The sequence below is a fragment of the Callithrix jacchus genome, chromosome 4, assembly GCF_049354715.1.
Source record: "Callithrix jacchus isolate 240 chromosome 4, calJac240_pri, whole genome shotgun sequence".
NCBI classification, from domain to species: domain Eukaryota; kingdom Metazoa; phylum Chordata; class Mammalia; order Primates; family Cebidae; genus Callithrix; species Callithrix jacchus.
Genome location: NC_133505.1, coordinates 55,368,343 through 55,394,973, shown reverse-complemented (window position 1 = coordinate 55,394,973; position 26,631 = coordinate 55,368,343). Strand labels below are relative to the sequence as shown.

At 41.0% G+C, this 26,631-nt stretch overlaps 1 protein-coding gene across 21 annotated transcripts in view; it reads left to right on the top strand.

Moving 5' to 3' along the window:
• Positions 1–26,631, top strand: part of ADGRF5 (adhesion G protein-coupled receptor F5) — a 99,003-nt gene that overhangs the window by 70,568 nt on the left and 1,804 nt on the right. For 5 of the 21 annotated variants that reach the window (XM_078369349.1, XM_008994538.4, XM_054254064.2 and 2 more), the window contains 15 exons: positions 263–321; positions 778–920; positions 2,348–2,566; positions 3,956–4,159; positions 7,576–7,746; positions 10,193–10,312; positions 10,477–10,686; positions 12,725–12,937; positions 14,702–14,857; positions 16,576–16,784; positions 19,079–19,258; positions 21,652–23,046; positions 24,263–24,304; positions 24,394–24,453; positions 25,109–25,193. In XM_078369349.1, coding sequence (XP_078225475.1) covers positions 263–321; positions 778–920; positions 2,348–2,566; positions 3,956–4,159; positions 7,576–7,746; positions 10,193–10,312; positions 10,477–10,686; positions 12,725–12,937; positions 14,702–14,857; positions 16,576–16,784; positions 19,079–19,258; positions 21,652–23,046; positions 24,263–24,304; positions 24,394–24,453; positions 25,109–25,193 — 3,466 coding nt within the window. Of the gene's footprint in view, positions 1–262; positions 322–777; positions 921–2,347; positions 2,567–3,955; positions 4,160–7,575; positions 7,747–10,192; positions 10,313–10,476; positions 10,687–12,724; positions 12,938–14,701; positions 14,858–16,575; positions 16,785–19,078; positions 19,259–21,651; positions 23,047–24,262; positions 24,305–24,374; positions 24,454–25,108; positions 25,194–26,124; positions 26,192–26,631 lie in introns of all 21 variants that reach the window. The other 16 variants (XM_035295849.3, XM_008994542.4, XM_054254065.2 and 13 more) reach the window with 9 other exon arrangements.

Here is a 26,631-nt window from a genome sequence, read left to right as displayed (position 1 = left end):
TCCGAGGCATTTCCCTTAGTAAATTTTTTGCACGTTTCATCTAGTTTGCTAGTAGGGGTCTACTTCTTGGAGGACCCAGGCTGACATAGATAGTTAGGAATTACTTCTTCAGAGATCTAATGCCCACAAAATTAACAAAATAGACAGAAGATAATTTTACCCAGTGTTATTGAGAATATGTGGTTTTTACTCTACTTCAAATCTTTTGACCTACCTCTCTCTAGACTTTGATGTATGACACTCACCTTGCTTTATTTTTCAGTTCCGGAAGGGTTATGAAACGTTACCAGGCTTCAAGGGAGTGACCGTGACAGGGTTCAAGTAAGACTATTGTAATTTGGTCATTTCTACTTGATGGCTGGGATCCATATGGTAGTGAAGGAGGAAAACCCCCTAGAGAGGCATTATTCACATGGAATGCTCAGCAGGACCAGTTTGGTAGAGGTGAAAAGAGTGGTTCACCCCTTGCAGATGTACCTGTTTAAAAGGAAGAGAGAAAAAGACTTGTGTTCATTCCATACACATGCAAATAATTTTTTGCAAGCAAAGATAAGGGATAAAAGTTTGTAGTCCATATAGTTCAGAAATATAAACATAAAATAATGCCATGTCATAATGTCTTTCTACCAGAATATCCTACTGGCCAGTCAGGACCATAGATTTGCATGCTGAAACAGGCAGTTCTTGCTATTTTGTTTTCCTAAGCAAATAAGCCATAAATATCTAGACTTTTCCAGGTCAGCTATTGTTTTACTGAACTGGGTGGTCTCTGTCCAGGTCTGGAAGTGTGATTGTGACGTACGAACTCCAGACTACAGCACCATCACTTGACTTAATTCATAAAGCCAATGAGCGAGTTGTGCAGAGCCTCAATCAGACCTACAGAATGGACGACAACTCCTTTCAAGCATTTAATGGCAGTAAGTGAAACTGTTTAGATATGGTTATGGTATTTATGGTTATGCTTAGACCTAGGAAATCTAGCTTATGTTGCAATGTCCTCTGTGAAGCTAGACACTCCAGTACCTGGCACAGGGGGTTCTGTACCATCTCCTCTTATGTCAGTGCCTCCTAATCTGACTAATGCCACTGTATCTGGGGTGTGTGGAAGAGGGGCACAGGGATTTTACAAGGGGGTCACAGAGCCATCTAGGTTTGTGGATTTTCTAAATTAACAGATCCAAAACATCCAAAAAAGTAAAGCTAATACAGAGTAGAGATTTAAATATCCACAAAATGCACCAATAGGAAATAGAGGGCCACTGTTTTAGAGCAGTAAGCCTCAGTGTAGCCCTCTGTCATCCAGGCTGGAGTACAGTAGTGCAATCATGGCTCTCTGCAGCCTCTACCTTCCTTACTCAAGCAATCCTCCTGCCTCAGCCTCTGGAGTAGCTGGGATCACAGATGCATACCCCATACTCGGCTAACATTTATTATTTATTATTTTTATTTTTTGTACAGATGGTATCTCACTATGTTGCCCAGGCTGGTCTCATACTCCTGGCCTCAAGAGATCCTTCCACCTTAGTCTCCCAAAATGTTGGGATTACAAGCATGAGCCATCATGCCTGGCTGTGTTTTCACTTTTATCTGTGAAATGTCAAGGGAGCAATCTCATGGATTTTTACTGCCAAAACAAGAATAATAGTTACGGTTTCTCCAAGTCACCTCCCAATGTAGCTCTCTTTCACTGCTCCTATTTTCCAGACAAGGGCACTAAGGCTCAGCCAGGCTAAGCAAGTTCCCCAGGGTCAGACACTCACAGGTGGGATGAAACCAGGACTCAGATCCAAACTTCCTGTCCGTAAAGCTCTGAATCTTCAAGAGGTCCAATAGTATTAGGGAATTATTATTTTTCAAGATGACTTGATTACAGTTAATTAATTTGTTTTTACATTTCTAAATCATTCAAGACTTAGGGCAGAGCTTTTAATAAGCATGAGATATCAGTTATTGATAAGAAGTCGTTGATATTATTCCAGTCAGTAGCAGAGAAACTTGATATTCAAGTTAGTTTGTGTGTTTTTTTCCTAAGCAAATGTGCAATTTTCTATCACACTTTTTGAAGTATTGAGAATAGCTTTAAAATCTCCATTACTGCTATTAAGGAGCCATAGGTCAAAGACCCCAATCTGGACACCCTGTCCCTGGTATACAGCAGGCTGCACCTCCTCAGGGCTGACACCAGCTGCATGGGGATGGAGTTAGGAGACACATTGCCCCAGCCTGTTCAGCACCACAGATGTTGTCAAGACCTCTGAGAGCCTTGTGGTGGTTGTGTCTGGTGAGTAGGATCAATGACATTTATTTACTTTGGGATCTTAGTACCTTTTCCTTGGGTTTCCAGATGAAATTAAGTTATCTGTCACACCAGAAATCATCTTTGAAGGGGACACAGTCAGTCTGGTGTGTGAAAATGACATTTTGTCCTCCAATGTGTCTTGGCGCCATAAAGAACAGGAGTTGGAAATTCAGAACAGCAGCAGATTCTCAATTTACACTGCCATATTCAACATGACCTCGATATCCAAGCTCACCATCCACAATATCACTCTGGGTGATGCAGGTAGGTCTCCATTCAATAACTGCTGTGAGGAATGAAATGAAGAGCTTGTCAAGAAGCAAATATGTAATAGCGTCTTATGTAGACATGTAAATATTGTTTTTCTCTTTAAAGAGAAGTCTCCTGGTTCAACCTTTCAAAACTGAAAATTAATCACATATGTGTAAGTTCGTTTTGACACTGCCATCAAGAACTACCTGAGGCTGGGTAATTTACTGAGAAAAAAGGTTTAATTGACTCACAGTTCTGCATGGCTAAGAAGGCCTTAGGAAACTTACAATCGTGGCAGAAGGAGAAGGGGAAGCAAGGCATGTCTTACATGGCAGGAGAGGGAGAGAGTCAGTGAGGAACTGCTAATTGTCAAACATCTGATTTTAAACCATCAGATCTCATGAGAACTCACTCACTATCTTAAGAACAGCATGGGGGAACTGCCCCCATGAGCCAGTCACCTACCACCAGGGCCCTCCATGGATACATGGAGATTACAATTTGACACGAGATTTGGGTGGAGACATAGAGCCAAACCATATCACCATGGTATTAATTGTTAATTAATTCTAAAATTAATTATTTTCATTATTTGCTCTATTATAGTACATATATTTTCATCATTTTGTTTTGATATATAATATTACTTTATTTTTAATTTTCAATTGATTTTTAAAAAAATTTTAAATAGCTTTGTTGAGGACAGAATTGATACATAATAAACTGTACATATTTAAAAAGTCTTGACACATGTACGCCTGTGAAGTCATTACCACAATTAAGAAAGTGAACATATTCATCATTCTGCCTGCCCTCACCAAATTTTCTGGTTGTCTGCTACTATCCCTACCTTCTGCTTTCCCTTGTCCTCTTGCCCACCCCAAGCAACTACAGAAGCATAGGGCTTAATTCTTCACTAAGACTAGTGGTGAACCTGACACATTCTGGAATGCAATAACCCCTATTAGATGGGACCATCTCCTTTTCTTTGCATGAGGAGGTGAGCTGTAGACATATGGGTTTTATCACATAGTTGTTGATTTTGATTTTACCACATGGTTAAATACTGTGGCAATATTATCCATCTGCTTCTAATTCTTCAAGTCTTTTCCATTTTTCTTTCCTACTTCTTCTATTGTTATATTTTTTTCCTTATTAGCAAAGTCCCTGAGATTTCTACCATTTCCTCAGAACATTTCTATACCCTACTTTGTGGCATCAGAAATATCTGCACTTCCTGAATTCCTGAATGGTTTTTTAGGCATTTTTAGATCAAGCCTCAGATGCTTTTGAACATGATGCTTCATGAAGTACTGTCATGATCCATGACATGAGGGTACCATTCCTCTATGAAAATACACATATGTTGTAATAATACATGATTTTCTGTATTGTATGCAGGTGAATATATTTGCAAACTGATATTAGACATTTTTGAATATGAGTCCAAGAAGAAAATAGATGTTATACCTATCCAAATTTTGGCAAATGAAGAAATGAAAGTGATATGTGACAACAGTCCTGTATCTGTGTCTTGCTGCAGTGACAGTAAGATTGATTGGATAAAAACAGAATGGAAGCAGGAAGGAAATATAAATATTTCAGGTGAGAATGTTAAATAAGCCCTTTTTCAAATAGATTTTCACTTCTTGGCCAAGTAAAAATGGGAGATATGGTGTGTGGAAGGGGAAATGTCAGATGGCTGCTATTTTCTGGACTTTGAACTGTGAAAAGTCATTAGGTTTAATGCCAGCTCCAGCTTAGCCACTCTAGAGTAAGACTCCAAAAATATATGCACACAAGTGTCATGCTTTGGTTGTAGATGAGATCCCAGCAGCAGGAGACCCAAGAGAGAAGGATCCTGATGACTTAGGTCCATGGCATTTTGGATTAAAAAAAAAAAGGCAAGAAAACTTGTGCTCACCTTTCTTTCCATCTTCAGCAAAGAGCTAAGGATGAGGTCACTTGTCATTGAAGTCTGACTTGGAGCTTCTCATTTCTGTGTCTCTTCTCCTGGTGTCTGGTCCTTCTTACTTCTCTGTCTTTGTATTTATGCATACCTCAATATTTTCTTTCTCTGTGTTTCCAGCTTTATCCGCCGCCTCTCTCTGTACACCTGTTTGTCTCCCAGTCATTTCATATCAAGTCTCATCCTGTTAGCTTTTGTTTTCAATCAGAAATCTTACCTAAAGTTCCCTATCCTCCAGTTTATATCGATGAATAATAATAATAGTAATAAATTAAAACACTGTCTCTGTTTTGTTTAACAGTTTATAACCCTTTAAAAATATGTTACTGCTTTTTAATTGCTTGACCACAAATTAGAAGCATTTTACTTCTGATTTGCAAATAAGGAAATTGAGGTTTAGATTATATGGCTTATCCAAGGTCATCAAACTGTGAAAAGAAAGAAAGAAGAAGAAAAACAAAAAAGGAAGGAAGGAAGCAAGGAAGGAAGGAAGGAAGGAAGGAAGGAAGGAAGGAAGGAAGGAAGGAGAAAGGACTCATCAAAGGTTGTGTTTCGCAAAATCAGTATTTGTCTTGGCCAAACTATATGACACATGCCTGGTGGACCAGCACTGGAATGAGCTAGTCAGGCAAAGTTAGGACAGTGTTCTACCTAGAAACAGCGTAGAGCAAGATCCAACTCTTCTCTTAAGAAACAACAGTATAATATGCTGATCTATAAAGAAAAAGTCTTTAAAGTAAAATGTGACTTTACACATGAAATACGTTAGTGTGGTGACCCTTCCTTTTACAAAGCTTTAGCTATGGAACTATATTAAATTTTTTTTTAAGTTACCAGAAAAAGAGCAGAGGCTCACGCTTGTAATCCCAGCACTTTGGGAGGCCAAGTCAGGTGGATCACCTGAGGGTGGGAGTTTGAGACCAGCATGGCCAACACGGTGAAACCCCATCTCTACTAAAAATACAAAAAATTAGCAAGGTGTGGTGGTGTCGTCCCAGTTACTCAGGAGGCTGAAGCAGAAGAATCATTTAAACCCGAGAGGCCAAGGTTGTGGTGAGCAGAGATTGTGCCACTGCACTCCAGCTTGGGTGACAGCGTGAGACTCTGTCTCAAACAAAACAAACAAAAGAAACCCCATCAATATATAGGCTAATTTTCCTAAGCACATGTATTTTGCAAAGCATGTTTCATCTGCAAGCATTTGTATTAGACTTCAAAGTACTCAGAAGAAGGTAAGTGGTAACTGTTGAAAATATTGATACATGATACATGGAGTGAATTTCCTGATTTCTAAGGAAGACGAGGTGTAGAAATCCTGAGGAAACTGCAAGATGAAAGGAAGACTTACACAATTCCTGTGGTACTGGCTTAGAAGATTTCAAACCCTAAAGGTGAAAAACTTGCCTTCTGGCAAAGGAACCAGGAAATCTGTGGCACAGATGCTTAGAGCGGGACAAATGACTGCAGAACAATGGATTTCCTGTCTCAGGGCTGGCCACCTGGGAACCTGCTCCGTGGCATCTCTGATGAATTTAGCCTCTGCCCTGGCATCCTGCCCTTCTTTCTCCTGCCCTTGCTGCTTCCTCTCTGCAGCTCTCTTTTCCAAATTCCACAAGTTCAACTAACAACCATTTTTCCAGATCTGTAGAATGCAAAAAAGCAAAATAATTTACCCAAAGCATTTGGAACTGAATAAATGACCTCCTCTCAGCAATGGTTGCATAGTCAAAGCACTTTGGGAAAGGATGAGACAGAAAGGAAATAATCAGCAATGGAAGAATTTCTAACTTTAAGAGACTAAAATTCAATGAAGATTTCCTCCCACATGGGAAAAAAGTGAAGAAGTATTCTTCAAGGGGATCACCATGATCACAAAATAGTTGTTGTGGCAGATTCAATATATTCAACTCTCTTGTTTTTTTTTTTTTTTTTCAGACGGAGTCTCACTTTTGTCACTCAGGCTGGAGTGCAGTAGTGCCATCTTGGCTCATGGCAACCTCCACCTCCTGGGTTCAAGCGATTCTCCTACCTCAGCCTTCTGAGTAGCTAGGATTACAGACATGTGCCATCATGCTCAGCTAATTTTATAATTTTAGTAGAGATGGGGTTTCTCCATGTTGGTCAGGCTGGTCTCAAACTCCTGACCTCAGGTGATTCGCCCAGCTAATTTTTGTATATTTAATAGAGACAGTTTCAACCATGTTTGCCAGGCTGGTTTTGAACCCCTGACCTCCGCCCACCTTGGCCTCCCAAAGTGCTGGGATTACAGGCAAGAACCATCTCACCAGGCCTCAACTCTGTTTTCAATGTTTACATTTATCACCTTGGTTTTTCCTCACTCCCCACCCAAAGTCTTGCAAAGTAGGTACCATCACCACCATTTTATAGAGGAAGGTCTGGGATGTCATCTAACTTTGAAAAACAAAATTATAATTGCATACCTGCTCTCCAGAAAGCAAGGTACCAGCTTATTACCTGCTTTCAGTATCTCCCGTGAAGGGCCCCTCTTTGCACAGCCCCAGGGGTGTTGTAGGAAACATGATGTTAATGATGCCAATTTGGAGGTCCTGCTTGTGGTTTCTGAGTTTGCCATCTCTTTGGAGCCCTTTCTCCACTCTTTCTCTGAATCTCAGCCCAACAGAAGTAGTTATTGTTCTCTGAACAAGACCTGTATTTCAATAACCATCACTAACAGTATTTGTTGGGGCAGGCCCTAGTCGGGTACTTTTCTGAGAGTTTATGTTTATTTCCTCATTTAACCTTATAGTGGTCCTGGGAAGTAACTGCTATCACTAATCCCCAATTTACATAGGGAGAACTGAAGCACATAATGGTTAAGTGACTGTCTCAACAAGTAAGTGGTGGAGTTTGGGATCCAAAGCTAGGCAACCTGGGTACAGGGTCTGCAGATCTAATCACCACACACCCCCCCTCTCCATTCAGAGAAGAAATCTGTTTAAATAGTAACTCCTTTTATTAAAAAATGATGTGGCCACTTTGCTGCTAAACAAAAGAGACAGCTAGGATGGCAACCATTTGCTTCTCATTACAGGATCCGCTGAGATACACATAGATTCTCTCTGCAGCAAATACGTCTTCAGGGTTGATAGAACCCAATGCCCAAGCGGGTCATCTGGAACAACAGTCGTCTACACCTGTGAGTTCATCAGTGGCTATGGAGCCAGAGGCAGTGCAGACACAAAAGTGACATTTACCTCTGCGGGTAAGGACCCTCCCTAGAATTTTTAGCCATAAATAGGTTGCACCTTAAATAAGTACTGCAAATGAACTATGAGCAAAATAATGTGTGGTGAGGGCAAAGCGCACAATGGAGATAGAAATGGATTTCCCTCTCTGCCATTTAAATTCAGAGGGAGTCTTTTTAAAACTGGGAATGGTCGTGGTGGGGCACAGTGGCTGCCAGGAAGGAACCCGGGGCATTCTGTGGGTAAGGCAGGAGGTGGAGAGAGAAGTAGGGTTTCATACTCAGGTTAGTCCTATTATCATTGAATAATGTGTAATGAGGATAGTGTCCCTAATTTTCCTCTTTTCCCCCATTACCTCATTCTCCCATTCTTGAATTCCAACAGCCTGGCTCACTCCCCCCCACCACCCCTCAACACTCTCCCTCACCCCTCCTCTCCCATTTCACCTATTCCAGAGACAGTGCTGCAGAAAGCCTTAATACTCTGATTCTTTGTGGTTATTTTATGGTTGGAATGAGTGATGTTTTAGTCTCTCAGTTAATTGTTTAGTTAGGCTTCTTAAAAGTGTCATTTCTCCTTATATCATAAAGCATTATGATTTCACCCCATGCATAAAAGAAGGACATTCAAACTTGTTTTTTCACCTGTCTTACAAAAATGAGCAATTTAGATTATTAGGCCCTTTCTTAACAAGTTTAGAGAAAGAACTGATATAAGCAAAACTTGTTAACTGTTGTTCACGTTTTCTGCTATTGTGACTTAGCAATTTTACAAAGATCAAGATTATGTTTATGTGGGTGTAATCTAATATATATCTATAATATATAATACATAGCTATAATATATAATACATAGCTATATATATAATAATCATGTATCTACAGGGCAAACAGTTTTGCATTCCCAGTTTTAACACCAAGAGTTGTGTTATGTTCACATAATCAAAATTGTTCTCACTATAGAAAACTGCAAATTGCTCAAAGTGCCCATGAGCTCTTCTAGGGAAATATTGCTTTCAGATAAACGTAATCTTTCTCCAATTACTTAACATAACCTTACCCCTATCTGCAAAATTGGGACCTGTTTTAGGGACATGTTAGCCTTTGCTGAAAATCATCGGTCAGGTAGTTTGAAATCTCATCAGAGAATTAAGAGGACCAAATTCATAGTTCCATGAGCCTTTTTCTTTTTACTGACAGAAATAGCTAAGCCTCAGAGAGCCATCTCAAGATGCCTACAGCTGGGGAGGGTAATACAGGGACATACTACTCCTTGCTAAAGTGGCTTTGAGCTGTATCTGAACATTTGAATCCCAGCTTCTAAATGGTAACTATGAAAAGCTCTGATATCATTGGATTATGATTTAGAATATGATTTTTAGGCCAGGCATGGTAGCTCATGCCTGTAATCTCAGCACTTTGGGAGACCAAGGTGGGCAGATGGCTTGAGCCTAGGAGTTTGAGACCAGCCAGAGCAACATGGCAAAGCCCTGTCTCCACCAAGAAAAATAAAAATAAAGTTAGTCAGGTGTGGTGGTTTGTCCCTGAAGTCCTAGCTTCTTGGGAGGCTGAAGCAGAAGGATAAATTAAGCCCAGAAGGTTGAGGCTGCAGTGAGCTATGATTGTGCCAGCCGGGGTGACAGAAAGCAATCCTGTCTCAAGAAAGGCAAAAAAAAAAAAAAAAAAGAATAAGATTTTACACTGACTGGGAAAGTAGGCCAGCATCAGTGGGCTCACAAAATGAAGCTATTCACTTATTCACAAGACTAAAGTAATGGTGTTTTGAACTATCAGCCATGTAAAAATATACTCAAAGAGAAGTAGAAAGTTAGATGAAAATAGTGGGAGGCTCATATAAACTTTTAAATTTGTAATAGTCTTATTAATATTTTTGATTAATTTTTCATGAATCTGTGAGAAGCTTAATAGAGGAATAAATATATAGTGTAATTAATTACATATAAATAATTCAATTACTGTAGTTTTAGAGTTATAATTATAATTAACGTGCCCATACATCCCAGTTTACCTGAGACAGCACAGGTATAATTATTAGGTTAGTGCAAAAGTAACTGTGTTTTTTGCCATTACTTTTGAATCACTCTATATTTGGGCAATACATGCTATGACTCTTGTACTTAAAATGTAGTTCCAGAATTCACTCTTTCACTTATGAAGCACTGACTGTGTACTAGACACAGTGCTGAGTGCTGGGGATGCAAAGACACAGAGGTCACATATTTGCCCCTGAGGGCTCACATTTTTATGGAGAAGAGATATGAAAAGAGAGAAAATAATTCACAATGTGGTATTATTAAAAAGTATTTTAACAGAGTAGAGAATGAGATTGTTAGAGGAACCCAGCCATTTGTTCTCCCTTGAGGTATTACAGAGGAGGTTGGAGGGGAGCTTGGGATAAGTTGACACTCCTAAGTTTGCAACCTTTTACCCTGCTGATCATCAGGAGATAATTCCAGCCAGAAAAGTGAAGTGCCCGAGGTCCTAAGGCATGAGATGGAAATGAGTACAGTGCAGAGCACCACCAGGAACAGCCTAGAAACGAGTAAAGCCTGGGAGCAGCAAGGTACCAATCCTACCTTGACGCGAATAGAGTCAGGATGCTTCGGGTTTTTTTTTTTTTTCCCCTGCCCCTCTCTGAAGTTTCACTCATGTGTCAATGTCCCCAGAGATACTACACATTGGACTTGTTGTCAGTTTTCTTTTGTCTGTTTTGTTTGCTTTTTTCAGCCAATCTAACAATAACCCCGGACCCAATTTCTGTTTCTGAGGGACAAAACTTTTCTATAAAATGCATCAGTGATGTGAGTAACTATGATGAGGTTTATTGGAACACTTCTGCTGGAATTAAAGTACACCAAAGGTTTTATACCACGAGGAGGTATCCCAACGGAGCAGAATCAGTACTGGCAGTCAAGACCTCGACCAGGGAGTGGAATGGTGAGTGAAGGGCCGGACACCGTACTGTACTCCCTGGGTCCTTGAAAACATGCAATAATAGTTACCATCCGTGTAGGGTCTGCTCTGAGACATGCCTATGCCAGCCACTTTAAATTCAATATGTCCTCCCCCTTAATGCAACAGTCCTTTGAGGGAAGAGGCCGTTATTTCCATATTTACAGATGAAGTAACTGTGCTTAAACAACTTAAGTTGTGGCCGGACACGGTGGCTCACGCCTGTAATCCCAGCACTTTGGGAGGCCGAGGCGGGCGGATCACAAGATCAAGAGGTTGAGACTACCTTGGCCAACATGGTGAAACCCCGTCTCTACTAAAAATACAAAACTTAGCCGGGTGTGGTGGTGAGCGCCTGTAGTACCAGCTACTCGGGAGGCTGAGGCAGCAAGAATTGCTTGAACCCGCAAGGTGCAGGTTGCAGCCTGGTGCCTGGCGACAAAACAAAACTCTGTCTCAAAAAAAAAAAAAAAAAACTTAAGTTATAGAGCCAGGAATGGAACTCGTGTCTCTAATTCCAGACCCTGTGCTCTTGCCATTAAGTTATGAGGATTGTTTTGAAAAGTACTTTCACTAGACACTTGGGAGTATTTAACCCAACTGTGCTTTAGAACAGCTAGGTAAAGATTTTATAAGCCTGGTTCCAAAGAAAGAAACAGCTTTTAGTTTCCTGTTTACCTCTATCCATTGTTTGTGGTGTGAGGAAATGTAAATCTCTGAAAGCAAAGAGAACTTACTTAGTAGACAGACTGCTACAATAATAGCTTGTACTTATTGAGCACTTAACTATGTGATAGACACTATGCAAAGTATTTAAATGTATTAATTGATGTAAAACAATAAGCCTAGAGGATACTGTTATTATTAGCCCCATTTTACAAATGAGGAAACTGAGACTCAGTAAAGTAAATTACCCACGGTTTACACATCTGGCAAATGGCAGAGCCAGGATTCACACGTAGATTGACTGGCTCCAGCAGCCAACTCTTAGCCACTCCACTCTGAAGCCTTTCATTAAGTATGAAGTTAGTAAGTCTAGATTCCATGAGTCCCATGTCATCTTTATATATTTAACTAGGGCCTAGGAAACATTGTAGAAATATCTAGTTAATATTTGGGCTGTACTTGGTAGTATATGTTTAGGAAACGGAAGGTTTTTTTCTTACAGGCTGACCTCAATCCTGCTCTGTCCAATTACTCTTTCCTACTCTTTCCTTTCAAGGTCAATAACCTTGAAAGAATTTTAGCTTTTCCAGTCACATTAATCTGTTAAACAGTCCCATATCAGTTGCTGAAAAAACATATTATCATCTAAATTTACTACACTGTTGTTTTATATTCAATTTAGATTCCCTCTTCCCCCCAACAGGAACTAAAAGGAGTTTCCCTTCTCCCCTCGTTCTACTCATTTGCCTTCTGGTCAGCTGCTGCTTCTGACTTTTCCAGAGCTGGGGCAAAGGGAAGCAATGTAAAGAAAATTGAAGGGTCTTACTTAACTGTAGGTGCTGTTGTAATCTTGCCGTATGTCTCCATGGCAGCTGCCCAAATACCGACTTGTTCTCTGGGGCCAGGATGAGCAGGGGCCTGCTCACTTAGAGATAGGAGACAGGGCATCATAACACCATAGTGTTCCATCAGGTTAACAATTATCTTCAAAAAACCTCCCCACCCCTGCGCAAGCCAAATTTCCCATTTATTCCTTGGGTTGGTAGAAAAGCCTTGGAGTAGATATTGAAATTCTGGTTTAAAATCCAATTTTGCCACTAACAGGCTGTTTGGCCTTGAGTAAGCCACTTAATTTTATTTGAAAGTAAGTATTTATGTGGTCATAGCTTAGTCCTTCTAATACATGGAGAACCAGGAGAGGAGTCAATCAAGTATTTTTTCCTTTAGTGTCCCGGAAGGTGTGGTATTCCTTTACTAAAGCTTGAGAGGGAAAATTAAACCTCTCCTTAACCTTCCCAGAAAATGCCTTTGAAGGGCAATTATTTCATTCCATCTCATTTTGCTGTCTTCTACTCAGGAACCTATCACTGCGTATTTAGATATAAGAATTCATACAGTATTGCAAACAAAGATGTCATTGTTCACCCGCTGCCTCTGGAGCTGAACATCATGGTTGATCCTTTGGAAGCTACTGTTTCATGCAGTGGTTCCCATCACATCAAATGCTGCATTGAGGAGGACGGAGACTACAAAGTTACTTTCCAAATAGGTTCTTTGTCCCTTCCTGCTGGTAAGATGCTCACTGCTGAATTGTTAGGGTATATTATTTCACATATGTGGAGTCTAAAAATTTACTCTTAAAATAGGGATCAAGAGACATAGGACTGTATCAGAGATAGAATGAACAGAATAGAATCCCATGAGTCTATGTTACCTTCTATTTTGCTATGTGGCTGATGGTTTATTGGTTTGTGACAAAATCTTGGGAGTTTGCAAAATCTTGGGAGTGAGTCCCTTTTTTTGTTTGTTTTTAATTGGGAAAAGTTGAAGAAAGTATTGACATACCTTCTAAGGAATATGACAGATTAGATATTCTGACAGTCCTTTCTTCCATGCTATAAAGTTGCATGCCACAAAAGTGCCACAAAAATCCTTTTAAATGCATAATTGGGCCGGGCGCGGTGGCGCAAGCCTGTAATCCCAGCACTTTGGGAGGCCGAGGCGGGTGGATCACGAGGTCAAGAGATCAAGACCATCCTGGTCAACATGGTGAAACCCCATCTCTACTAAAAATACAAAAAATTAGCTGGGCATGGTGGTGCGTGCCTGTAATCCCAGATACTCGGGAGGCTGAGGCAGGAGAATTTCCTGAACCCAGGAGGCGGAGGTTGCGGTGAGCCGAGATCGCGCCATTGCACTCCAGCCTGGGTAACAAGAGCGAAACTCCATCTCAAAAAAAAAAAAAAAACTTCATCTGCCAGAGTTGAGGCCTTGGCCTCATCTCTGAGTGGACAAAAGGTTTCCCCCGAGAATTATAATTGTCCTGCCATCACCCAGGTTTGGTCTTTGAATTTATATTTCCTGTGTGGGGTTCAGGAGCTCCAACCTAAGTTAAAGTTGTCCATTGGCAGCACGCTATGTCAACTAGCCAAAAAAGAAAAAAAAAAATCAAAGTAGATGGTACCGTAATCCAGCTCCCTAGAGATTCCCAGAGATTAAGGTCAACCAACATGAGCTCACAATCCAAAATATCAAAACACAGACACCTTCATGAGGGATTTACAAGCTCATTTGTTCTTTCAATAACTATTCTGGAGGACTTACTCAATGTAAGACACCATAGTAGGCAATGAAAGGGAGACAATATACTTACTGAATACCAGTGTATACTTACTGGATACTTACTGTGTGCTGAATTATATGACTTGTACTATGTTAGGAATTACAGGATATGAGAAGGATGTAAAGAAATGTAGAAAAGAAGTGGGGTACATATTTTAATATCTAGAAGGGTCCATGCCACAAAAGGTGATGCATATAATATAAAATATCTGAAAGGAAGAATACAGACTGAAAAAACAGTGGAAGTTCAGAAAAGTGGGGACTCAGTAAACACTATAGTTTTTAAAGAAGACTGCAAATGTGGAGGGATATAATCAACCTGGATTTTGACATATGCAACATTTCAATATTCTGTGTAACACGCATACATTCAGTGCTTTCTATGTGCCAAATATTGAGCTGAGCATCAGGAGATGGAAAAATAAATGACAAGGTACTTTCTCTCCAGGACCTTATGATCTAGTAGAGAAGACAAACTTATAACGAGGTGTCTATAAACCAATATGGTAATGGCAGGAGAAGTTTTGGCTATCATACAAGCAAATGTGGGCTTACATACTTCTAAGAGCCAGAGGCAAAAACCTATTAAAAATGAATGTGACACTATCCTGGGGAGAGCTTAGACAGGTTTTTCATATTAGGTCATCTTAACACAATTTGTGTGTTAGAGACTTATGTTGTGACTTAATTCTTTCAATAATTCTATCTTTAGCAAAAGAAGTTAAAGAAAAACAAGTGTGCTACAAACACAATTTCAATGCAAACTCAGTTTCCTGGTGTTCAAAAACTGTCGATGTGTTTTGTCACTTTACCAATGCTGTTAATAATTCAGTCTGGAGCCCATCTATGAAGCTGAATCTGGTACCTGGTAAGAGCATTTTAAATTACTTTAAGATATCATGGTCAGGAGCAGGGACTTATTTATTCATTCACTCCCTCATTCATCCCCATTCAAGAAACATGTTTTAAATCTCCTCACTGCGGCAAGCCCTGGGCTCACCATGGGGTACTTAAAAGAAAAGAAATAAGCCATGTCCTCTGGTCTCAAGCCTAGGGGAGAAATATAGTGATAAAAAATGTTATTACATGTAACGCGGCAAGAGCTCAATAGAAATGTTGTGGGTGGCTTAGCTCTGCTGAAAGCAGGTGGGGAAAATGTGATCAGAAAAGCCTTGCAGGTGAAATGAGACCTCAGCTGAGTCTGGGGGCTAAGGAGTTCACCAGGCAGACAGGAGTCAACAGTGTCTGGGCATGGTTGAGATCCTTTGAGGTTCCGGCAAAGGAAGAGTGTCCACATTGCACTGTTTTTCTGAGACAGGGCTCCATGGAAACAGTTGATCTCAAGCATAGACCACTGCCTTTCCCATTTGTTGTCATCACTGAGTCAATTTTCCATTGCGTAGTGTCTTTGAGGCGAAAGGTCATAATTATGGAATCATTGCTATGCTAGCCCATGCTGAGGCGCTGCCCTCAGCAGCGGAGAGGGATAGATCATCCTAATAGAAGGTCATCTTAAGGGAGGATTTTATGTTAAGGCAAGAGATAAATGATGACCCTGGGCTTCTATCATAAGCAACACCTCATCCTCCTAAATCTTCTCAGCAACAGGACTTGTGATAGACAAAGGATCCATGGCTTTATCACCACTTTGGTTTTAGTTTACTGAATAACTTGTAGTCATTCTCACATGTTGGCAACTAGCCCCTGGGCACCAAAACAGGAAACAATTTAGAGTCACTGTCTTCTGACCTTGCCACGCACAAGGACAACCCCTCAGGGGTGCAGCAAAGGTCACCTTTTCTTGTCCCCCTCACTCATCTTAGCCAACACATTTTATTCACATATCTTTGTTCTTCTCTTTCGTTATACCAAATATGGTTTCACTTCTTTTTACCAGTAGAACATTACTTATTTAAGATTTGTATATAGTGGTTGAGATCTTAATTAATGTTAAAAAAAATGTTGGTGATGGAGGGGTCACATCAGAGTCAGGGTCCACTGGACATGAGAGATTCCACAGCAAGTGTCATTTTCCCACCCTTGTCTGGTTATGAGGAAAGGTGACATATAATCACCTTTAAGGGAAACCAGAAGGAACAAATGCTTAAACGTATTGATTAGAATATTCAGGTCATGGGTACCCAGAATTGCTACTACCGATTACGTCTTTGGATTATGGCAGTGATTCTCAACCTTGAAAGCACATTGGAATCACCAGGGAGGCTTAAAAACCTGCTGATGCCTAAATCCCAGCCCTGAAGATTCCCATACGCTTATCCTGGACACTGGTGGTTTCAAAAGTTCCCCAGCTGATTCTAATATGACACAGTTGAGAATCTCCAGATTAAGGTATAAAACTGTTAGGAAAAGCAAGTTCAGATTACAGAAGTCAGGTTCATGTGGAAAATAGTGAGGGGCTTTGGAAAATCAGGGACAAAATTAAGACATTGGGTAGCTCTGAAAAGATCACTGAAAGTAAAGAAAAAGAGGAATTCAAACATCACAGTTCTACCTAGGCCTGACTGTGTTTCTACTATCTTGTCTCTTGCTTGCAATGATCCCTTTTATTTAATGTTTCCAACACAGGGGAAAACATCACTTGCCAAGATCCCATAATAGGTGTTGGAGAGCCCGGGAAAGTCATCCAGAAGCTATGCCAGTTCTCGAACGTTCCCAACAGCCCTGGCAGTCCTGTTGGCGGGATTATCACTTACAAATGTGTAGGCTCCCAGTGGGAGGAGAAGAGAAACGATTGTATCTCTGCCGCAATAAATAGTCTGCTCAAGCTGGCTAAGGTGATCCTTAAAGCTTCCACTCTGAGCTCTTGGTGGGGAGATCTGTCTGACTTATATTTCTCAGCACTTAGGAAAATGGGTTTGGGGTTGCTTTGTGTTGTTCCAAAACTACTTTTATTTGTGTATTTCCAAAGGAGATGCAACTACAGAGCTGCATGAAATGCCATACTTAGTTGTCAGATATTAAGACAACTAAGTATGTGTTCTTCTCTCAGACCAGCAGGATACCTTAACCTTGACTTCTCAGTACCATGTGTTCAATACCTCCAGGAGGCAACGGTATTATCCTGTCTTATTGTTCTCCTTTGAGTAATTTTAATATCAAGAAAATAGCTGCAACCCTTTCAGAAAAAGGAGCAATACAAAAAATAAGGTTTATCAATTTCTTTTAAAAAATAGCTGGGCGGGCCAAGCGCGGTGGCTCATGCCTGTAATCCCAGAACTTTGGCAGGCTGAGGTGGGTGGATCACGAGGTCAAGAGATCAAGACCATCCTGGTCAATATGGTGAAACCCCGTCTCAACTAAAAATACAAAAAATTAGCTGGGCATGGTGGCACATGCCTGTAATCCCAGCTACTCAGGAGGCTGAGGCAGGAGAGTTGTCTGAACCCAGGAGGCGGAGGTTGTGGTGAGCCGAGATCGCGCCATTGCACTCCAGCCTGGGTAACAAGCAAAACTCCGTTTCAAAAATAAATAAATAAATAAAAATAGCTGGGCTTGATGCTTTTACAGGTGTGAGATTTTCCTCACTACCTGGAAGTAATTTGTACTTCTGAAGAAGCAACCACCTGCCTCTCTTACCTACAATAGAGGTTACCGCTGTGTAACCGAGGAAAAGTTCCTTTCCTTTTGTCAATATAAATAAGTGGTACCTCCACACTTGATTTGTTGTAAGATAGACTCCTAAAATTCCATGAGTTACATTAAAAACTTCTGGTGATGCAGCTAATGAGGTTATAGCCAATGATGACATCTTCAAACAACCAGGTCCAAATCCTCTCACCAATGGGAGAACTGAAAAAAAAACTTAGGGTAATACTTATTTATGTTTTGTCTAATTAACTTCTATCTATCCTCTTGTCTCACACCAAATTTATTAAAATATCTATTATGTGTAAAGCATTATTATAGGTGTTGTCAAGGTAAATGGGTCAAATCAGATCTTGGTCTCTGATTTGATAAAGAATATAATCCAACTGGGTAGTTACATACACATTGATTTGGCTAAGATCTATTAAGATCTTCTTGAAAAAAAAAAAGCATCTGAGCTGGACCTTGATGGATGAAGCATGAGGGCTATAAATTATCCTAATCAAGAAAGATAGAAATTGTAATCTGAACTTGGTGTGGGACCAAATCCCAGTTCTAGATACCTACATACATTTTCAATGGAAAAGGATCATGTTGGTCTATCGTGCTTCATTTGATTTATCTATTCGGCATATACTTACTGGATACTTACCATATGCTGAGTTATACGACTCATACTATCTTAGGAATTGTGGGATATGAGAAGTATGTAAAGAAATGTAGCACATGGTCCATGTTGTTAAGGAGTTATAATTTAATTAGAGCAATACTGAAATTAGAATACAAGATGACATTACTGGAAATGCTACGGATGAAAAGTATGTCATATAAAACCAATACTTATGCAGTCAGAGGAAGGAACTTTCCTGGGTTGGAACATTCATCAAATTCTTTTCCTAGAAGATAGAATATGAGCTATTCTATGCATATAAGTCAGAGTTAGAGCGTTAGAAAGTAGAAGTGTAATCATTGTAGGTAGAGTGACCATATGATCTATCATCCAAGTGGGGACATATTTGGAGAATATCAGAGGGCACTCTTAATCATACTAAAAGAAAAGATAGAAACCAGACCTGTCCCTTTAATTGGAAGGGACAGTCACTTTAATGATTGGAAGGGTAGGTGATATGAGGAAACCAGAGAGTGGCAGCTGTGCTTCCATGCTGACCATCCAAGTGACCGTTGTACTGAACTTTAAGCTACTTCTCAGGCCATCATGTCTAGCTTCCTTTTTTTTATTCCAGTTAAATACCAGGTTGACATATGTTTGTTCCCCTTCTGGGTGCAGTCTTATGTCATATTCTATTCTAAAGAGCACGCATGGAGTGCTTAAGGGATACATGCATTATCTTATGAGAAATACTTATGGAAATGGAACAAGAAGGAAACTACAGATGTGAGAGATTTTGCTAGGAATGGATCAGCTGGATTCGATAGCTGAACTGATCTGTAAAATTTTTTGTTTTGGCTTTTGTTTTACTAGGCTTTGGTCAAGAGCCCCTCTCAGGATGAGAAGCTCCCTACATACCTGAAGAATCTTTCTGTTAGCATAGACAAACTGGAACATGAAATCAGCTCTTCTCCTGGGAGTCTGGGAGCCGTTATTAACATCCTTGATCTGCTCTCAACAGTTCCAACCCAAGTAAATTCAGAAATGATGATGGTGAGTTTGCTCAACCTTCGCAGGAGTTTTGAGTCTTACCTTTTTACACCTCAGAATTTGTGTTCAAGAACCATTAATTCCTCCCCATTGCAGCCTCTCTGTGTTTTCCAGAGCAGTGCTCAGGATATTAGAGCCACACATTCTGCCAGCTACAGCTTTTAGGATATTAGGAAATGTTTCCAGTATTCATTTTGAGACCTTAAGAATATTTCTTAGTGGCCAGGCGTGGTGGCTCACGTCTATAATTCCAGCACTTTGGGAGGCTGAGGTGGGTGGATCACAAGGTCAAGAAATCGAGGCCATTCTGGTCAACATGGTGAAACCCTGTCTCTACTGAAAATACAAAAATTAGCTGGGCATGGTGGCGCATACCTGTAGTCCCAGCTACTTGGGAGGCTGAGGCAGAATTGCTTGATCCCAGGAGGCGGAGGTTGCGGTGAGCCGAGATTACACCATTGCACTCCAGCCTGGGAAACAAGAGTGAAATCCCATCTCAAAAAAAAAAAAGAATATTTCTTAGTGAATTTTTGCTTTATTTTCTTCATAAAATGGAATGAATTCTTACTTGCTTTCCAGGAAACTAGGAATTAAAGGTTTTCAGAATATACAAGATGAGATTCTCGAAGGTCTAGCACTAAACATGAACTTTAAAGTAATTATGGGAGGATAGGTTCTGGAAGCACAGAGAACTCTCTTGCCAGAGTTCAAATGAAGAGACTTCAATGAAGGGATACCTACAGAGGTAAAGACAGGGCTAACAAACAAACAAACCAGGGGTGGTGAGGCACTCAGAGACCAGCAACATATAGAAGACATTATCATCCCCTAGGAAAAAGAGAAAATAAGGCAAACAGAGCCCAGTGAGAGCTGAAGTCTTGAGGGAGGGACCAGTCAGCAGAAGCGATAGTCTTGGAAGGCCATAGGTATAACCAGACACGTGCTGAGGAGAAAGGGGATTGAAGCAGAGAGAGCAGTGGGCAGCAGGAAAAATGTATCTCAGTGTTCTTCTTCTCCCACCCTCACATTTCTTGCCAATGGCTCCCATTGGCCAAACCCAACCTAAACCAACCAGAGACAAGCTTAGTAACAGAGTCCAAAGAGCTCATGTAAATGTCCTAGGGCTGGCACACTGGGTAAAATTATAATAAATTACCACAAACTGGGAGCTTAATAACACATTCTTTCTCTTACAGTTCTGGAGGCTAAGACTCTAAAATCAAGGTGTCTGCAGGGAAGCATTGCCTCCAAAGGCTCTAGAGGAAAATCCTTCCTTGCCTCTTCCAGTTTCTCGTGCCCCAGACATTCTTTGACTTGTGGTTGCATCACTCCAATCTCAGCCTCTGTCTTCACACGACCTTCTTCTCTTCTCCACTTTCCTTCTCCTCTTCTGTCTCTGCAAGGCTACTTGTCATTGGATTTAAGACCCACACCAGTAATTCAGGATGGATCCTTAACTTCATTAGATCTACAAAAACCATTTTCCAAATAGTCACATTCACAGGATTCATGTGTTATGTCATTTTGGGGGCCTTCATTTTAACCTGCTCTAGGGGTCATGTTTCCAAAGGATATAACAGGGCAATAAAGGGCAGATAAATTATTTGGACTGAATGAAAAATGACAATCCCATGACTATAGGAGAGAGAATCAAATTGTTCAGCAGAAAAGGAAGATGCCTTTTACCACACTTGTATAGCTCATTCAATGCTCAGGATTTGAAATGATTTTCTGACACTTCCTCACCATTGCTGGTGAATACCACCCACCAAAAAGCTTTTACAGGCTTGAGATTTTTTTTTTTTACATGGAGTTTCCCTCTTGTTGCCCAAACTGGAGTGCAATGACACCATCTTGGCTCACTGCAACCTCCACCTCCCGGGTTCAAGCGATTCTCCTGTCTCAGGCTCCCAAGTAGCTGGGATTACAGGTGGCTGCCTGTAATCCCAGCACTTTGGGAGCCTGAGGCAGGCAGATCACCTGAAGTCAGAAGTTCAAGACCAGCCTGGCCAACATGGTGAAACCCCTAAACCTCTACTAAAAATACAGGCTTGGGATTTAAAATAAAATAAAGTAAAATAGTAAATATCCCCACCAGCCTGCTGAATTGGCCTCTGCCAGCCTAATGAATTGGCCTCAGTGAGTAGTGTGTGTAGTGGGTGTGCCTTTCACTGTCACCATTGCTAAATGCTTACTGACATCCTTGCAGTCTTGAGGACCCATCCTCTGCTAACCTCGACCATAAGAAGGTCATAAATCCCCACTACCTGTGATGTCTCATTTGTGTTTTCTCTTTTCCTATCTTTATGCGATCAGTTTCTAGGAAGATGTTGTTTTTCTCTTTATTATGATAGAAAGAATTTGGTTGGTTTGACCTCAGACCATTTCACTTTCAGCATGTGCTCTCTACGGTTAATGTCATCCTCGGCAAGCCTGTCTTGAACACCTGGAAGATTTTACAACAGCAACAGACCAATCAGAGTTCACAGCTACTGCATTCAGTGGAAAGATTCTCACAAGCATTACGGTCGGGAGATAGCCCTCCTTTGTCCTTCTCCCAAACTAACGTGCAGATGAGCAGCATGGTAATCAAGTCCAGCCACTTAAAAACCTATCAACAGAAATTTGTTTTCTCAGATTCTGACCTCTGGGGCAATGTGGTCATTGACAAGAGCCATCTAGAAAACTTGCAGCCGGATTCATCTGTTGTCACCATGGCTTTCCCAACTCTCCAAGCCATCCTTGCCAAGGATATCCAGGAAAATAACTTGGCAGAGAGCTTAGTGATGACAACCACTGTCAGCCACAATATAACCATGCCATTCAGGATTTCAATGACTTTTAAGAACAGCAGCCCTTCGGGTGGGGAAACAAAATGTGTCTTCTGGAACTTCGGCCTTGCCAACAACACAGGGGGGTGGGACAGCAGTGGATGCTATGTTGAAGAAGGTGATGGGGACAATGTCACCTGTATTTGTGACCACCTAACTTCATTCTCCATCCTCATGTCCGCTGACACCCCAGACCCTAGTTCTCTCCTGGGAATACTACTGGATATTATTTCTTACATTGGGGTGGGTTTTTCCATCTTGAGCTTGGCGGCCTGTCTAGTTGTGGAAGTCGTGGTGTGGAAATCAGTGACCAAGAACCGGACTTCCTATATGCGCCACACTTGCATAGTAAATATTGCTGCCTCCCTTCTGATTGCCAACACCTGGTTTATCGTGGTCGCTGCCATCCAGGACAATCACTACATACTATGCAAGACAGCCTGTGTGGTTGCCACCTTCTTCATCCACTTCTTCTACCTCAGTGTCTTCTTCTGGATGCTGACGCTGGGCCTCATGCTACTTTATCGCCTGGTTTTCATTCTGCATGAAACAAGCAGGTCCACTCAGAAAGCCATTGCCTTCTGTCTTGGCTATGGCTGCCCGCTTGCCATCTCGGTCATCACGCTGGCGGCCACCCAGCCCCGGGAAGTCTACACGAGGAAGAATGTCTGTTGGCTCAACTGGGAGGACACTAAGGCCCTGCTGGCTTTCGCCATCCCAGCTCTGATCATTGTGGTGGTGAATATCACCATCACTGTTGTGGTCATCACCAAGATCCTGAGGCCTTCCATTGGAGACAAGCCATGCAAGCAGGAGAAGAGCAGCCTGTTTCAGATCAGCAAGAGCATTGGGGTCCTCACGCCACTCTTGGGTCTCACTTGGGGTTTTGGTCTCACCACTGTGTTCCCAGGGACCAACCTTGCATTCCATATCATATTTGCCATCCTCAATGTCTTCCAGGTGAGTTTTACAGTGTGGGGCTTTCAGGAACACTTTATTCCTGTGGAACAAATTAATGATAGAAACACAAACAAGAGTAGGAATGGGGAAGGATTTCAGTCCAGAGGAAGCCTCAGCTCTAAAGAGCAGTAATAATGAGAACTCAGTGAGATGGAAAGGACACATTCTTCTGGTCCTATGGAACCTCATGCTCTTTATCACCTGCATTATAATTTAGTGGCATTTGCCAGTCTCTGCTTAATGCCCTGATTACACTAGTAAAAGGAAAATCTCCATTTGTGTAAGATTATCTTGATACAGTCTATTATGTCTTAAATGAAAATCCTGTGTTTGAGAGGACAGGGATCACCCCTTTCTTGTTCATCAATATACCCCTAGTGCCAGATAGGGGCCTTGGCACAGAGCAGGTTCTCAATAATCATTTGAATGAAATAAATGCTATGTACCACATAGCAGGTTCTCTGCAAACATCAAAAATCAGAGAATGAATGATCTGTGAATGCCAGACAATCTGCTTGATTATACTACAATGAAAAAAACATCATCTTTGCTCTCCTGCAGCACATACTAATTACAATGCAGGCCAGTTTGTTAGAAGAACTATAACTGAGGTATAGACAGCAAGCCTTTAAAGCACAAGGAAGGGAGTGATTAATTCTGTTTCACCCAGTGGAGAGGTGGTAAGGATAGAAAAACACCTGCCCAAGGATTGAGGCCACTGTGAGCTTGTGAAGAGGAAGAGGCTGGAGGTGCATTAAGATATTGCTTTTAGGATGCTTGTGTGAAGAACATATGAACCCTGATTTCTGCTACTGAGTCTGTGCCTTCAAGCTATGAAGTTCATATGTAATAACCTTCATAATATGCCTCATTTGGAAGGAACTAGTTATCCCACCCCATACTCCAAATTCTCATCACAACCATGTGAGGAATATTGAAGACACAAGAGGTATATTAACAGCATAACTAACAGGACTTCCAATTCTCAACTGAAGGAAAATGGGAAAATAGAAAATATCCTTTTAACATTATAGCATTCAGAGTCCCTTGGTGTGGACCATCTCCTCCCTTTGAACGGTATCGTGTACTGGGCTCATTCCATAAACTCAGATGGGAAAAGAGACAGTACAAATTTAACACCAGCTTAACAATACTTTCTCTTGCTGGACAATAGACTATAATTAAAATGCACTTCTTCTTAATCTTTTTTTCTCAGGGATTATTCATTTTACTCTTTGGATGCCTCTGGGATCTGAAGGTAAGAACAATGACAGTTTTATGTTTCTAGAGAAGCCTGAAGTGCTTGTGGCATGTTGAAGTTACGGTAGCTTCTTTTAAACGATGCAGGTACAGGAAGCTTTGCTGAGTAGGTTTTCATTGTCAAGATGGTCTTCACAGCACTCAAAGGTAAACCTTTTCTCCACAGAGACTTTTCATTTTATAACCTCCTATATTCCACTAGCATTTTGAAGGACAGAGTACTAAATGTTTTCTTTGGGATTTTGATCAGTTAGGTTAAATATATTGCACCCTCAAGCCTCTCCCTCAATAGTGATATTTAGCATAGATCATTCCATCGTTTTTGCTTCTCAAGTCTTTCTGCCTATTAAACAGAGCCATGGAGCTGTCATCGAGATGCTACTCCACATATTTAAATAGGGTTTAAAATCATATGTAATATAAACTTAAGGTTGAAATCAAACATTCAATGAGAAGCAATCTTCTGGGGGATTCAAGGCATTAAAGAAAATAGGTTGAAGAATAATAATGGATGGAATTTTCTATAGTTCATTTTGAAACATAATTATCGCTCTTTGAGATATTTGACTGACTTTCACATATGAGAAAATGCTAGAAGCCTAATGAACAATAAAACTTGCTCTGACAGTTATTTTTCTAATACAGATGATAAGATTCCAATAGTTTAATGTGACCTCTGAGAATGGCACTAGAGATGCCGGCAGTGACAGCTAGAGGGTGGAAAATCAGTCTTCCTAGAGATAGAAACAACTTTCGTCCCAGAAATTTGCTTTGTGATTGTCCTTTATTTTCTCTCTTCTAGTCAACGTCCCTGGGTTCATCCACACCTGTGTTTTCTATGAGTTCTCCAATATCAAGAAGATTTAACAATTTGTTTGGTAAAACAGGTGAGTAGTGACCTCTAGTTTCTCCCTGGTTGCCCAGAGCACATTTGCTGAAATGGGGAGTCTCAACACCCCAACTCTTTCACCCCGCTCATGGCATTTACCGGAAATGTCCTCTTTTGGGGTAGAGGTTAAATAGAGGAAGTTACATGTTCACAAATCATCAAAAAGTGGGTACAGAGGGCAGCTGCCTTCGCTGGGCAACTCATGATAACTCATGAAGAATAAGATTTGGAGAACCGAGACAATAATTTGGAGAGCCGTCTGTCAAAACATCATCCACGAAAATAAGAACTGTAAATTGCTGGCCTTGTCAAACACAGAGTTCTTTTCAATTTACGTTAAATAAGAGTAGATAGGTCATGTTGCTGGGTTATGGAGCAGCAAAGAATACATTTGGAAAATCTTACTACAGGATCTCACTGTGTAAGTTTGTTTTCCTTTTTGTTCTTTTTCATAAAGTGTGCTGTGTTACACATTGAAGTGCACAGAACTTCATTATGTAAGGGATCACCCAAGTTAACTATTGGAAATATTCGCAGTTAGATTTCTACCTTGGAGATATGAAATGAATGTAATGAATAACTTTAGGCAATGGATCTCAGCTATTCTGGCAAATTGAAACCCCTGTCCCATGCCACCATCCCTCCCCCACAGGAAAATAAGCCCCAGGATTTCTTCTAGCTTTTTGAAACTGAACAGATCTCACAAATGTTGAGAAACGTGTCAATATTCCAGACAAAGGTTTTTCATATACAAGCAAATTCTGAGAATGCCTATAACCATTAAAACTCCAGAGGATTTGGGGTTTTTTTCTGCTTCAATTTGACGAATTACTCATGAAACTGATGGACCTTCACTTCTGATTATGAAAGCCCCACTTGGGCTTGTTTTGGGTCCCCATAAGCACTGTAACTTTGGTTTATGTTGTCAGCAGCCCCTAAGGTACTCCCAGGCCATGACGGAAACCTTGCTAGCGGTGGCAGTTCAGCAATCTGATGGTAGGGTGGGCACTTCAACCCATTTCTTGCCCGACACACACTCTCCACCCAGTCCTTGTGCACAGTCCCCATCTTCCCGCAGACACAAGCCTAAGCAGTTGCTCCGAGGCTGCCTTCCTTGCTGCGCTGATTCTCAGACTTCTGTTGGAATTCCTGACTCCTGTTTCTTTTCTGGCCCTGCCTTTTCTCCCCCTATATTTTTCTCTTGTTTTTTTTTTTTTTTTTTTTTTTTTTCTGTACTCTCTTTACAAGCCTCCACCTTCAGTAGCGCCTCCAGGTCCCTCCCAAGAGCTTCCCCAAGTCACCGCAACCCAAGGGGTCCAGGGAGCTTCCCTCATGCAGCTGTTCCCAGGCCATGCATGTGATGGCATGTGGAGGGCTTCCCACTTTGAGATCTTCGTCTCCTCTGTAGAAACCTGGCTGCTGGTATGACTTGAGGT